General features: G+C 41.8%; 1 protein-coding gene across 1 annotated transcript; it reads left to right on the top strand.

Annotated features, from left to right (window-relative positions):
- The first annotated feature begins 3,822 nt into the window (after positions 1-3,822).
- PSPH (phosphoserine phosphatase) lies at positions 3,823-15,376 on the top strand. Its single transcript, XM_009821342.2, has 6 exons — positions 3,823-3,890; positions 9,876-10,034; positions 10,742-10,876; positions 12,470-12,615; positions 13,394-13,542; positions 14,859-15,376. The coding sequence occupies exons 2-6, from the start codon at positions 9,895-9,897 to the stop codon at positions 14,967-14,969; spliced, it is 681 nt and encodes a 226-aa protein (XP_009819644.1). The 5' UTR covers positions 3,823-3,890; positions 9,876-9,894; the 3' UTR covers positions 14,970-15,376.
- Positions 15,377-15,736: the final 360 nt, after the last annotated feature.

Here is a 15,736-nt window from a genome sequence, read left to right as displayed (position 1 = left end):
ATTCAGAGTTGTGGTTAATCAAAACTTGTCTTCTCTTAAAACAGAAGCTGCTGTGCGGGCAGCTGGAGCCTGCACAGCCACCGCAGCGCAGCCCCGCACGCCCAGACCGTTCCGGGCCTGAACCCTTCACGAGGCTTTCCAGGCACAGGGAACGATCTCTCCCAGGGCCGTGCAGAAGTTTCCCCTGAGGCCTGTGGAGAAAAACCCGAGAAATACTGTTAAGGCAACCTTGATGGAGTGCTGGAAGCGTGTGGCCTACGTGGCCTGTCAGGGCCCAGTCCTTGAGGCTGCACAACGTTTGAATCTAACTGGCTTTGGGCTCCCGAATGGAGGACAATTGACGGTTTCCCTTGAGAGGAGCTTGAGAAGAGAGCTCCTGCCAGGCCTCCTTGCACATGCCGGAGGGACAGATTGCACCAAGTTTGGCTCCCACATTGCCCCGTTGGGGCTTGTACCCCTAAACACCCATCTACTACATCTGAGTAACCGGTACTATCGGGCGCGACACAACCTTATCGGTATTTGAAGTGTTTCATAAAGAAGGTGCCCGCCCCCAGAATAATCATGGCCCATGGCTGCAGAGGTGTGCCAGAGAGATCCAGGCCAAGTGGGTTTTGGTGTTCCGGAAACCCATCTGCTCCAGAGGGTGCTAACCCCCGGCAAACAGGGACAATTGGCCCCAAGGCCAGGATTTTGACAGTATTTGGTACAGAGAAGAAAGAGCCTCCCCCAATTCTCATCCACCAGGCGTGAGGATGGGACAGGGTAAATCTCCACTCTGTCCCACTCTTTGCAGCAGGAGGCCCTGGATGCAGCTCTGGACGCCGGGCTTCAGCAACCCACTGTAGTGGTACTAAGCAGCAATGCAATGGGCTGTTCATGTTATCACGCCACTTCCAGGGATAAAGTCTTGGGTAGGCGTTTTGGGGGAGCTTGAGTGAGTGAGTGAGTGTCAAGTGTCGGGGCAGATGCACCAGCCTCGCCAGTTTTGGCTGTACGCTATGGCACCTGCTGGGAATCTGCTCTGCTGCTTTGGGTGAGGATGGGGGGTTTCCAGGCAAAATGCCATGCTGTGCAGGAGGACTCCCATGCGTGGCCCGTCAGTCTGACTTGGCAGGTCGGGAGGGGACAGCTGCTACTGTGCTTGGGTTTCTGGTTTTTAAATGTTTTAGATGGAGTTGGTGTTTGAACATAATACAACACAAGTTTGGAGCCCTTTTGTTTAGCTGAGCAGCGCATATGTCTTGTGAAATATTTTAATGCTGACTCTTTAGTGGCTGGGCTTTCTGTTCTGTTACTGTAATCATTAGAAATAAACATTAAACATTGCAAAATGCAGGAAATTACACTTGGCATTTCATAATTGGCTCTGGAACTCTGTTAATGTTTAGTCTTCACTTTTGTTGGGATGCTACCAGCCTGCTGAAACCGTAACAAAACAAAACACACCAAGCCAGCCCTAAGAGGCTGCAGTGCTAATATTTGAGGTGCCTAGATGCAATGCCCAGTTAAAACACCTGAATCCCCAGCTCTGGCCTGGATTCTGTGGCCAACAGGTCACACACAAATATTTTGCTATTCTTGCTTCTCTGGTTTGTAATTTTTTTGCCTTGATCCTCTCTCAGGGCTGTTCTCAGCAGAGGGCAGCCTTGTCAAACCCATACACATCCCAGCAGGCACATTGTATTTTATGTTTTCCTTGCTGCTGTTCTGTGACCCGCTGGATGATGTCCCGTAGAAAGGCAGGAATTACCCGTCCTAAACACCTGCGACGTGTGGGACTGGCTGCTGACAGTGATATGTCCATTCCCCAAGCAGGTTCAGGTTTGTGAGGGGGATTATAACTGTGAGAAAATACAGCAATCATCCTGGCAAATTTTAGTTTGAATTTTAGATGGGTATTTTTGGGGGGGGGGGGGAAAAAGAAAAAAGGAAAGCCGTTTTCAAAGATACTCTACTCCTTCATGTAGGTGGTCTTCGCTTTTTGTACAAATGGAGAGGTTTTGTAGTCACATGCAAGAGTTAGATGCTGTGCTTGTGTCGATAGTCACACATCCAGGGGAGCTGTGCTTTTCACTCCTGAACATCCTCTTAAAGCTTCCAGGCAGAACTCTTGTTTCTTTCCTGGATCACATGTCTGCGGATAGTTATTTTATGGTATAGTAACATTTCTCATTAGCATATTCACATTAAATCCCCATTCTGCAGCATTTTTTAGACATCAGAACAAGCTTTTCTTCGTTTTTCAGTCTTCTAGCTGTAGTTGTTAAACTGTTCTGCATATCTGTTTTTAATGCATAGTAAAAATACAGGGCAGATGCTCACTAGGCCTAAACTGTCCTTCAAAATCAATGGATTTACAACAAATTACACCAGATTAGTATCAAAATATTTAACTGAATTACAACCAATGTGTCCGTTAAACTAAGCCAAATAAAGGGAATATCCCTCATGAAATATTCATCAGCAATCCTCTTAGTCAAATCATGCACTGCTTATCTTGGCAAAAAAACTTCTGAGATTCTCAGTAAAAGCAGCTTTCTTTCATCTTTATCAAGATCTGTTTTCATTTAACCTTATTCACAGAAATGATTTCTAAATCTGTTTTAAAAACATACTGTCCTGCCATGATAAAACTAACAAACAGGACCAGACTGAACAGTGAACCATGTCACCAGTGTTGCAGCAAAGGGGCTTGGTCCCAGCTTTTCCTGACACAAGAAGTTACTAATAGATGCTCGTGTTGACAAATGGTCATGTACTGAGAACTTCTGAAAAAACATAAAGGAAGGCATGGTAGGAGAGGCACGCAAGGCTACTGAGTTTAATTAATGCATGTAATTTTGAGGGGTAATACTGCCAGAATGGCCAAAGAGATCATGCATAGAACGTGACTGGTGCATCCAGTGGTGCAGAACAGTCTTTCAGGACAGGCAGCAGTCATAAGACTCCTATCACAAGCGAATGAAAGAAGCCAAATCAGCTAAATCTGGCTTTCTTGACCTTGAACGAAACAACCAGCTTCATAGTTCTGGGTTGGCAGCCTCCTGTTTCCTAACCAATGTCCACAGTCATGTCTGAGGGAAGCTCTTCTGTGGGACACCAAAACATGAACACAGACAGGTTTTGCATTTTTTCAATTGCTTTTGCTTTTGACAACTTTGCATTTGGGGAAGCAAAACAGAGCCTTCTTGTAAACAGAAGTTTTAATTTTGCCTTCAAAGCTTTTGATGAATTTTGATTTTTTGTTTCTGTAACATTGCACGCTCTGATGCACTAACAACTTAAGTTAAAATATTGCACTCTTAACTCACAAAACCTTTCATCTCGTCCACAGGGAAAGAAAACAGCGTCCCTGCCTCGCTTCTGATTTCACGCCAAGAGAAACTCCTGGGTGCTGCTTGTCAGAGCCCCTCCTCGGCTCTCATCCCTCGCCTTCCCATACTGGCACTCTGCGTGGAGCGAGGTGAGTTTGCCCAGACCCGTCTTGTTCTGCATGCCTGTGGCACAGGCTGGCAGAGGGGTGAGCAAGCTCCCCATCGTCGTGTGCAGGGTCTGCTCCCTGCCAAGCCGTGCCTCCCCAAACTGGGAGCGCCCCAAACTGGGCCCGAGCGGCTCCTCCCCTGACGTAGGCAAGGTTACACCTCTCTTCCCTACGCCTGTCAGCGAACAGCTGGACTTCTCTGGTTACATGTGTGCAACCGTTTAAAAAAAACATCCAGGCTGGCTTACTCAGCAGATTATAAAAGAGTGATTTACAAAATGCGGCTTTCTTCCAGATCAGCCCGTGCCGTTGTATTTGTGTGACTGAAGGTCTCAGCTGATTCCTTCTTTTCTTGTGCAGCCAAGAGGTTTGCAGCAGCAGCAACAGCCACGGCCAGTACAATACTGTAAGTTGCTGGAACGTTTTTTTCTCTCAGTTTGGAAGGGGTTGGCGTTTGGCGTATCAGATCCATAACACCATATTATTCTAGCATAGAAAATGAAGAGTGTCTTCTGCCGGGGCTGTGACTGTGCTGCCCTGCAAGATGCAGCAGCAGCGTGGTGCCTGTTTTATAACAGCAGCATGAATGAATGATGCAATCATGCAGGGGGGAAGCATCATCATTTTGTCAGGATCGGCAAGAGGGGATTGGAGAGTTGGGAGGTGTATGTCAACATCCGTCAGGTTCCTTCTACCCCTTTTCAACTACTTTTTAAACAGTGCTTAAATAAATTCACTGTTAAGCACTGCTGTTCAAGTGTTAGTGTATAGCTGCAAAGAATTCATCTCTTGACTTGCATACAGGTCTGTATTACTACCTTGAAAAACTGAACAGAAAAACAGGAAGTGTAAAGCGAACTTAGTGAGGATAAGGACTGAATCTTTCTATTCGCACACTGAAAATCACAGAAACTCACAATTATGGATGGATGGGTTGAACTTTTAAAGAGTAGTACTTGCAGGGATATATAGAACAGTCACAATTTGCTTAAATATAACTAATCTGCTTAAATGTATCCCCTTTCCTCTAAAGGTTTCAAAACATATTGCTAATACTGAGAATTAAACCTCAGCATAGAAAAGCTGTATCACTGTGTTATTCCCATTTTACAGACACAGGACTAGAAATGATGAGGATTAACTGGTTTGTTTAAACTAATACCATGGAAATAGTCCTGTGAACATTCTTACAAGCGGGACCACTCCTGTAGTGGCAACAGGTCCTGAGAAAAGTTTCAAGAACTATTTTCTCCAAATCCCTTACTCTAAGCAGCAGTTCCCCTTCAATGCAATAGCAACAGTTTAATGTGGTTGCATTTCTGTTAATCTCACTGCACATTCAATGTAGTGTTACTCTGCTTGGGAATGCAGCTCAGAGTGTATCTCAGTGAAGTGCTCACTCTCACCTTGTTAAATGGGGAAAGTAAATCAGAATCAGAAACACCAGAAACCGTTTGTAAACTAGGATATTCCTGAGTGATCTTTTAAAAAAGATATTTTAGGTCATATTTCATTAAGATTCACTTAATCTTCATTTTTTCACAGCAATAAATGTGAACATAATGCAAAGTAGCAGTGTGGCAGCACTTCTGAAAGCTGAAATATGATAACAAGTGAAGTCTAGTCACAATGAGGATTTTGAGATCTCATGATCTCATCAAAATATACCAGCCCCAGAACACCTGGAGTTCTGAGTACCATTTACTTATTCCTTTTGCATTATATGGAGCAGATACCGCGGATGTTTCAATTTTTCACAGTGCGTCAAGTGCCCTTCTTTGAAGGGTCAGCAAACAGAAAAGATTTCAGTTGTTTTCCTTTGACACGTGGTTTTACATAATTCCTGTGCTTGCTTCTGTGACTCCACCCTCTCTGTTACGAAATTTCTTATGGAAATGCCAGTTTTCCAAGTGGCCTAATGAAGTACTTCATAGTCTGGAGGCAAAGAGATCTCATGGGAATTCCACTTTTCCCTTGTGATTTCCTTTTTCTCCATCTTTATTTCAAGTTTCACCCTACCTCTCTCCCTCTGTTACTCTTTTCTTATGTCTTCTCTAGTCATGTCTTTGCCCGTTGTTTCTTCTCTTCCCCATTTTCTTCTTTTCAGCTTTTCCCCACAATATTTTATTATTAGATCTGTTGAAATGTTTCATGCTTGGATGCTTTTCTAGCATGCAAATAATAGTGTAGGAGTAGATTACCTATCTGAAATTCAATGGCAGAAGGATCAGAGATTTTCTACCCATGTTTTTCATATGAAGACAGAACTCATTATTTATGGGAATTTCTTTTTTTGTACCATCTAATTAAAACATTGACGCATTTAAGCAATTAGATGCCCTGTATTTCAGAGTAATTAATCTCTGCAACTGTAGAGGCCTGTACCACTCTGGAATAAAAAATTGCTGTTCCCTTACTACAGCTGTTAAGAGATTTGTCCGTAGAAAGGTTTTACACAGCTTCAATTCTTTTTGCTGGTGTTTCCAAGTGACACCTACCTGTGGACAAGCTGCTCCGTCTGTCCCTATTTCCTATGCGTGCTTACCCGGAGGTGAATTCTAGGCAGCTTCCTGGTGGAAGACATGTCAGGATAGCCCAGTGAAAATTTTGAAAACAAAGGAAGGAGCAGAACCTCTCCTGCTTGTATTTTCCTTCACTCCTGTTGCCCGTTACTCAATGACTAATAGCCTTGCCTTATGCTCTCATCTACATTTAGGGCTGGGAAAAAAAATTCACGAGTTACTGAAATTGGCATGTTACCATTTGGAACGGCATTTGCCATCCTCTGGGACTGATGGTGACACCTGGAGCTCTGCCAACAAGGGCAGAAGAACCTTATTTCACTCTAAATGAACCACCTTTAACTCCTAAAATTTGCTTTTCCCACTGGGAAGACTCCCTGCAATACCTGGACCCTGAATAATTTCACGGGTTCTCCACTTTGCTCCTGTATGAGTTGCCCTACTTTACAGTTCATCACAAGTTCTCCAACCTGCGTGATGATACACTACCCAAAACCAGGTCTGTGTTTTCCAGGACTCAATGCCCAGCTATAGCAGAAAGTAGGAAGATTTTAGCAGGTCACAGACCAAGGGAGACCAGGAACTACTGATGGTTTCTCCATTTCAAAACGCAATTCTTCCCTTCCAACTTGTCATTTTTAGGCACTATAAACCACAGCTGGAAACTCTTTTGAAAGAGTTATTGCATGGCACAAAAAGAGGACAGGGTTAATTCCAACCATGGCTCCACAACTGGTATCTGTAATTCTTCCTCTAACTTGTCTATTTGTCCATCAAAGTGCAAAGTCCACCACAGCGGTGGGCTCGTCATTGTAAGGAGCATCCAGAAGGGAAAGGAGTATGGGAAATGTGGATACCAGAGAGAAGGAAAAGTTAATGTCTCTTCCCTCCTGCTCCCAATGTGTGTTTCTAGTGACAACATTTTTCTCAGAGAGATAAAAATTTTGAAGACATGTATCCAGAAATGTATTTCAGGTTCTCTCTCCAAGAAATCACATCACAGTGCGGTGTCCCCAGACAGTGACATTGCATCACAATGTGGTAATGTTGCAGTGCAGCCTCAGGTTGGCATGAGGCAATGTGATGGCTTTGCATAATAAGGAATCAGTGTTGGAACACCATGACGCAAATGTCACGCCACAGTGATGCAACAAGTTTGTCCAATAGAGCAAATCTTTAAAATTGGCACCAAACTCATGGCTGAATTTTTGGTGGACTTTGTAATTTCCAGTAGGCTGGAAAAAATTAACACCCTGCCATTTAAAAAACGTTACTGGATGTTTTTTTTTAATTCCACTGCACAAATATACCTAGCAAATGGCTGTTAAGGCCTGCCTGAAAGTCAAAGCCCTCCTGCTCAGAAAATCAAAAACTTCCACTGAAAACACAAACACAGTGCTGTGGAGCCAATGTCAAGTCAAGGCTAATGCAAAGTAAACTTGGAATTCACGTGTCACCTGTCCACCCACTGCCAAGTCTTAGCTCAGAACCAGTCTCTGTCAGAGTGAAGTTTTTATGTCCGTGGCCACTTAAGAGAGAGGGGTTTCTTTTACGTGCCATGCTGATGGCATATGACTGTATTTCTTGTACGTACAGTGCAGTCTTTATAGAAAAATACAAAAAAACCCCACATGCTGTCTGCAGCAAGTGATTCTTTAGTGATGCTTCTAAGCCTAGACCAGAGTTTTACACTGTTTGTGCACGGAACAGCTCTGATGCACCAAAAGCAGAGACCTGTCAAACTGTGGTTCAGTCCTTGTTTCTGCCCTTCCCAGAGGTGGAGTTTGTAAAAGCCTTTTCTGGGAATATCTCCTCTTTACTGCGTACCCACTCACCTCTGCTTTCTGGCACACTGGGGAGATTGAGCCCAGGCTCTGTCCTACCTTCCCACACCTAAACTGAATGCACATGAGGGAAGTACGGGCTGGGCAATACCTGTTCTCCCATTCTCACTCACACCTGCGATGCAGGTGAGCACTGAGAAAGCTGCTGTGTCACCTTCTTGGCCTTGTGCAAAAGCCATGAACCTACTTTGGTTACTATAGTAGTGTGTTCACACCAAAAAACTCAAGAATAGCTAGAATGACCCTCTCAAACAGTACTGTTTTATTACTGCCTTTGGATAGCTTTGCCTTTAATGTGACTTGCTCTGTTTCTTGCTATTTCATATCTACCTGTTTGTTAAACAGATAGTATCTTTTACAAATATGGCTCTTAGCTGTTCACAACAGGTTTCACTGCTTAGGTTTGGTGGCTTCATTTATACAGACTTTTACCTTCCAGTGAAAGACTGGAGTATTCTCTTTTATTCTATACACATGAACAAATAAAAGATGAGTGTGTGTTCTATATATTTTTTCAGTGATTATGGTAATTTTTCATAAAGCCTTTTCCATATGGTTACTAGTCATGGGAATAAAACTAAAGGTTCCTGTTCCTGCTTTGACCGTTAACTATTTAGCTGTGATCTCTCAGTGAGCACACAGAAGTCACCTCAGGAAACAGCACTGGTGCTTACCATGCGTGATCCCTGGGTGACTCCTGTCTTGGCAGTGAGCTACACCAGTACCGATCAGCTCCTGTACTTTTCCAAAGCAAGGTACATAGTGATCATCTTCTCCACCTTCACTGAATGTTGTTTGTATCTGGGGGTGCAAAATTTGTCCAAAAAGGGCAAAAAATAAGTGTTTTGTGGGAACTTGTGTGTATTAAGACCTCTAACCATCAAAATTCACATGATATATAGGAGAAAAATAAATTTGCTTATTGAAAGGAAAACAAAAGATGAAGGTATGTAACACAATGAAAGTATATAACATGCTGTTTGATGGTAAAAATTTTTCCCCTATCCCAGAAAAAGAGAGAACCTGCTACCCAGATCATTTACACAAGATGTGTCCTGAGAGACATCCGAGATTAGAAGAGACAACCAAACACTTTTACAAAAATCTGGGAAGTGAGCTAGATAGAAAGCTGTTATTTCTGTCTAAATGTACAGATTGGTAAATAGTGAAGTCCACACTGAATTCCCTTATGAAAGGGTAAAGCAGAAGGTGAGTAGGGTAGAGCAAGAAAATACTTAACACCTTGCGCTTCTGATCTGCGGAAGAAGTGCTCAACATATTTAAGTGGACAGATATAAAAGGGAAGAAAATACCTTTTTGTCAGGCGTTGTTACGGAAGAAGTTGTGTCATGATGTGATATCTTAACTGGTTGAATGAAGTTCTCAAAGCCCAAGACTTTAATGGATTTTATGAAAGACTAATTCCCAGTGCTAATGGCCAAACCTTCTATGCATTCACAGATGATGAGAATATTTAGTTTATATTAATCAGGACATAGAAAAGGATCTACCACTCACTGATAGGTTTAAGATAGTTATGTCTACTGTGATGAAGCAAATCCTTAAGGGCTGCGTGTCTTTTACTATCTCCTGGAGCAACTAATTTCACACACTAGACTGGGTCTGATGAGAAATCAAGATCCATTTGAGCAGTGAGGGCAAGATGAGACAGAGAATTGCAAGTCCCACACAGTAGTTGGCAGTCTGATGGTTCAGCAAATGCCAAGTATTACAACCTTGAACCCCATGTGAACATCAATGGGCCGAGCCTGCAGAGAGCAAATCAGCAACTGACCAGAGCTCCACGGCCCACCTGTAACGTAAATTGAACATCAGTAGGCAGCAACAGGAGAGAGCAAATCAGCAACCGAGCCAGACCTCCACCACCGCTCACACTTTTTGATAAAAGCTGGCTACCAGGCTGTGCTCGTCCCTACTCGCAAGAACCAGATCAGTTGCACCAATGGCTCAAGACAGAGTGCAGTACTGTCACTCAGAGAAAGACTTTATCTTGTCCCCTCACAGTAAGAAGGTTCCTAAAAGGATGGCGTCCCTCTTGGAGATGAAAGAAATCTTCCGCAGTGCTGATGCAGTATGCTTTGATGTGGACAGTACAGTCATCAGGGAAGAAGGCATCGATGAGCTTGCGAAGTTCTGTGGAGTCGGAGATGCCGTCGCAGAGATGTATGTATATTTGCTGTTTACTTCATAGGAATAGTAGTAAAAAATAAGCATGGATAAGGTTAATCTGTGACAATGAATTTACAACAGGGATGAATTCAACTCTATCAGAGGACATTATTACAGTTTAAAAAGGATTTTAGGAATAATAAGTGGAATTAATGCATAATGAAGTAACTTCTTTTGGAATTGTGAAGCCACTCAACAAAACTATACTGACATCAATTCTCTAATGTAAATTTCTTCGATAGACTAAAAGATCAAGCCTCATCATTAAACTTGGCTAAGCACTAGCAAACCTTATTATGAGATGGAGGAGAGGGGACCACTCTCTTAACACTTGCCTGAGGCTGATGTTGTTTCCATTGAAGCTTGCAGCAAAAGTTCTGATAATTTCAGAGAACAGCACCTGAGCTGCAGTTTAGGAATATTGGTCCCAGTGGCTCAGATGCACTCACAGAGGGAATGAAGCAGTTTTCCTTTGCCTCACTGGTTTGCACAAGAGCTCCGATCTGTGGAGATCTTCTACCAGTGGTTGCTACCAATCTTTTCAGTGTACCGATCTTCTCCTTTACCACATAGATATGGTATAACCTAGAACCTATGGTCTCTTACCTTGTTCCTTGTCATTCTTCTTTAACTAACTGTTCTTGGGAGAAGCCTCAACGTGTTAAGTGTCACTGATTTGCTTTCTTTGGATCACAATTTAGGACCCGCAGAGCTATGGGTGGCACTGTGACATTCAAAGCAGCTTTAACAGCACGACTAGGTCTCATACGTCCCTCCTATGAGCAAGTGCAGAAATTAATATCTGACAATCCACCTCAGCTAACACCAGGAATAAGGTAAGAAGTATTTCAAATGATCTAACGAACAAGTCTTTGAAAAGCACATGGTGTAAATCAACAAAATTCTGTGACATTAGTGAGGCTGTAAGACCATACAGCTGGTTTAGATTGCCTTCCTACTCCATTTCTATGTTGTTTATGTACAAAGCTTATATCAGGAGCTTATAATGGCCTGAGTCCATGTCAAGTGGCTAAGCATTCATGCAGAAAGAAAACAGTCTTAGGTATTAACTGGCATTTTGGCTGGCAAGCTCAAATTCTGACTCAAGGATTAAACTGGCATGGAAAATAATCTGTTGAATCCCATCTGTTTTTTGACGGGTGATGGAACTGGGAGGAGATTTAATACCCAGTATGAACTACTGGCTTGGTCTATTCTGCAATTATTTTACCTCTTACACTTCTGTGTTCAGTCACACCCCTGGATTCAGCTTACAGAGTTCCATTGTTCAGAGCTACCCATTCTGTATTGAAGTCCCTAAAAAAGTTTTAAAAAATCATTAAGGGGAATACATACATATAGGTGTGTATTCATTCATCTTTGGGTTTGGAATAAACATTAACTATTTAAACTGAAAAGGGTTTTTTTTTCCTATTCAAATTGTTTCAAACAATTGAAAATAATTTCTTTACTACAAAATCTGGTCATAGCTCCAAGTCTGAAATGTTTTTAGCACATATAGTAGTTTTAGACGATACTGTGCATGTATTTTCTCCTTGAAATGAAGCACATGCTCAGCTTTTTCTTTAGAAGGCATAGCTAGATGGAACTACAAAGAGAACATTGTTTCCTTGTTTAGAATCACATGATTTTCCTTTTCATTCCTTCCCTTTCTTCCTCCTTTTCTGTGTAGCCTGCTTTAAGCCTCCACTTTGCTTTTTAGTATTTAGCATTTCTGCCATTACTGCTACCACTTCTACTGCTCAGCATTGCTGCATGCTGATCTTCCTGCTTCTAGAGCCACATCCCATAAAACTTTTAACTGCCTTCAAGCCCCGTTGACATTAACTGGGTCTGAAAACTTCTACTTAATTTGATTCCTTTTCTGTAGCTGATCTAAAGATGGCATTCATGTCCAGCGTCTGGGGAACCGACTCAGAGTTAGAAAATGTTTGCATGCTTTTCAGCCCACTTTTGCATTTTGGCACAGCGGCTTTCTCCCCCACATTCCCTACTCTTTTCTGCATTATAGATTAATTTTATTGCTGTTGTTTTACCTCACTTCAGAAAAAAATCTGAACTGGATCTGGTCTCATTTGTTCAAGGGAACTAATGTGAATAGTATGAAAGCGTAAAGAAAACATTTCTAGGGAGTGCTTGTTTCTGAGTGACTTAATACCTGTTTGTCTGTAGATGTGATGGTTTTGTTCAGCTCTTTTCAAGCCAGGTGTATGCACAAACTTGCAAGGGAAAGAAGGAAGAGCTTTGGGCAGCAGAAATGGATGGAGCTGGAAAGCAGCACACATCCTAACTAAACTGGAATAACACAAAGTATGGGCAGCCTTGTTTAGGAAAGATATATTTTAACTTTCTTGTTAGCCCTGGATGCTGCCAGGCACTCACGCTTGGTGACTGCTCTTTCTTCTCAGGGAGCTGGTGAGCAGGCTTCATCAACGAGGGGTCCAGGTCTTCTTGGTCTCTGGGGGGTTTCAGAGCATCGTGGAGCACGTGGCCTCACAGCTGAACATTCCAACAGCAAATGTCTTTGCCAACAGGCTGAAGTTTTACTTTAATGGTGAGATTCCCTTAAAGACTCTTTTCTCTGCTAATTAATGCCACTTTTTCAGTTCAAACTGTCAGATAATACCGTCCAGCCTACATGACCTTGTTACCAATCCAGCTAGCTCCAAGTAGGAAAACTGCAAGACCTTACCAAAAACATCAGTTCAGGTCATTTTCCAGACACAAGAAATAGAGCTGTAGTTACTTTTTAATTGCAGGCTGTGCCAAAGGTAAAACACGTTACAGTTGCTGACAGCAGAGTTTCATTTTCTCTTGCTCCTTCAAGTTAAAAGAATTTATTACACTTACCTGCTTTCAGAGGCAAACTTCTCTTTCAGTGACTTTGAGGTATGCGTGGAGACCGATGTACTTTAGTAGAGCTGCTCTGGACTTTAAGCTAGTGTAATCAAGCAGAACTGCAGTTAGTGAGGTTGTTTCTTACTCCATGGTTCATATACTGTCTATACATTGTACTGGATGCTGGTTTTGAAATGTTTACACCAGAATGACTGGACCAGAGTGACTGGGAATGGATTTGTAACACCACCCATAAAGGGTTTCTACTTTTGTTGTAGCATTTCAGCTCTTTGAAAATATCCCCACTGAAACTCAGCTAAAATCCTAGTTTTTATGCTTACCTTCTAGTTACTTTTTTGGGATGCCGATATTGTGAGGCTTACAGGACTGCATGTAATTAGCTGTTTTCTGAAGTAAAGACCATAGGCATACATCTTTCTTCATTTACAAGAAAATATGCTCTGTGTCTAACTTCTCCTTCCACTGTGTTGTAGGAGAATACGCAGGATTTGACGAAACACAACCAACAGCTGAATCAGGGGGGAAAGGAAAGGTTATTACTCATCTAAAGGAACAGTTCCACTTTAAGAAAGTAGTTATGATTGGTGATGGAGCTACAGACATGGAAGCCTGTCCCCCTGCTGTAAGTATTAAAGAACTGGAATTCTAAATTCCTTTTGAGCAAATCCTTTGGGAAAAAATAAAAAGTGCAGTTTGAATTCTTTACAGGACTTCAGGGAAGATCTTTCGCACTTCCCACAGCCTAAGAGAGATCTGTGTAGGTAGTTTTCCTCTAGAGAGCCTGCATCACGCAATGGTTGATTTCTCCCAGTTCAGACAGTTTCAGCAAGGGTGTCACCCTCTAAGCCAGGATGCTGGCTGGGTCTATCAGGGCTGTGTAATGGTCTAGCATCCTGTCTCAAATCAAGCTGATATTATCATGTCTGCCTTTCCCCACTATGTCCCCGTAGTAAGTGCAGAGGCTTCTGTGCAGAGGTCTTACCCTACCAAGATCCTGGTTCGGAACACTGATGAATGATGCTTAGCATGAAGGTCTGGCACAGATCTGGTGCGCATTTACCTGATATTGGCCTAGCAAGAGGGTTAATCTCACTGTACAGTGATGATACCTTCAAATGTATCAGCCCTGACAGGGTGAAATAATAAAAAAAGGAAGAGAAAGACCACTTTTATAAATGGTCACTTCACAGAGGAGAGATCTTAATGCCGTCTCTACATAAAAGTACCCCAATACCCCTTCTTCGCCAGTGCTGAGGGACAGATATCCCAGCGCATGGAAATGCACAGGAACAAAGTCTGAGAGCTCCTGCTGATGTGAGTTCTGACAGCTGGTCCCTTACTGTGAAATATGTGCAGGACCAAAGCAGCTTACTATGTGCTGAATGCTTTCTACCTAAAGGCAAAAAAGCAGCAGTGGAAATTTTAAACACTGCACTTTCACTGCAGCTGGTTTTCCAAGATGTAGAAATGATGATTGTTCTTGGTTAATGATTGAAGACGTGGTTAACGTTTACTTTTGGTATCTATCAAATGAGGTAAACAGAGTTAAGATAAACAGTATAGGGATAATTGTGAGATGCTGCATGCACGTTCAAATGTTAACTCATTCTTGAATAGTAACGCTTTATGTTGCATCACATTTACATCAGATTTTCAGTAAAATCTCAGATCTGAACAATCTTGAAATTACGAGGCACTGAGACACAACTTTCCTATTGGAACAAAACTCTAATAACCAAAGTGGTGCAAAATTAAATGTTAATGAAGTTCTTGTTAATACATTTGAAAAATGAACATGCAAAGTAAAATAGGGGAAGAGGCAGGGAGGAATACCCTGATTTTAAAATCCAATCTTAGAAACAGACTTAATTGCTGAGAAGCTCCATTCCTTATGTGGGACTGCAATAATATATGTGCCCATTCTTTCTGTTTTGCCAGGACTGCTTCATTGGATTTGGAGGAAATGTAATCAGAAAGCAAGTAAAGGAGAAAGCTAAATGGTACATTACTCACTTTGACGAACTGCTAAAGGAACTGGAAGAACGATAAATTATACACTAAAATAATATATTTAACAACTATAAATCCATTATACAATGCAATTAAACATTTATTTGTTTGCAAAGTTGTGTTCTGGACTTTTTAATGATTCTGGGTGTTGGATACTTTCATCTCTGGCCTGAAACTCGTGTTGCAAATGGCATCATTCTACTCAAACATTTTGTAATGAAAATTGTAAGATCTTTTAAACACCTTTTCCGAGGTGAAAGTAGTCAGGTGATTATTCACTCACAAGTTAAGACCAAAGGTAGGAAATTATCAGTAAGTTAAAAATACCTTAATGGATTGGCCCCTGGTCAATATTGCGTATCTATTGTTTCAGAATCATTGAAGCTAATACCTCTACTTATTTTGGGTAGCAAAAGAAGGGGGCCACAAATGAGAATTTTGTCTAATCAATAATAATAATAATAATAATAATAATAATAATAATAATAATAATAATAATAATAATAATAGAACAATAATATAGTCTAACAGGTAAACAGTATGGTAAGTACTTTCCATCCCAAAGAATCTCTCAGAACTAGGTTAAACAATGAACAGATAGGTAGGAAACATTACTAAGTATCTCTAATTTCATTAATATATGGCTACAGGAAAACCTGAGATGTCATCTGTTACTCAACATCACTGTTACTCAACCTGTAGTCTGAAAGACATGAGATGCATGCAAATCTGGGATATATGCAATGTGCATCAGCACCCAAGAAACTTATTTTAAGGCCAGTAATATAGTGGTTCCCATACTTCAT

Source organism: Gavia stellata, chromosome 25 (genome assembly GCF_030936135.1).
Source record: "Gavia stellata isolate bGavSte3 chromosome 25, bGavSte3.hap2, whole genome shotgun sequence".
Taxonomy (NCBI): Eukaryota; Metazoa; Chordata; class Aves; order Gaviiformes; family Gaviidae; genus Gavia; species Gavia stellata.
Note: the sequence above shows the minus strand (reverse complement) of the source record. Positions and strands in the feature narration are given on the sequence as shown.

What these genes read in the sequence shown, in the direction of transcription:
- PSPH (XM_009821342.2), top strand. Translation starts at nt 9,895, where the DNA reads ATGGCGTCCCTCTTGGAGATGAAAGAAATCTTCCGCAGTGCTGATGCA. An exon ending in CAGCTAACACCAGGAATAAG is followed by an intron (nt 10,877 to 12,469) that starts GTAAGAAGTATT and finishes CTTTCTTCTCAG; the next exon opens with GGAGCTGGTGAGCAGGCTTC. An exon ending in GCTGAAGTTTTACTTTAATG is followed by an intron (nt 12,616 to 13,393) that starts GTGAGATTCCCT and finishes ACTGTGTTGTAG; the next exon opens with GAGAATACGCAGGATTTGAC.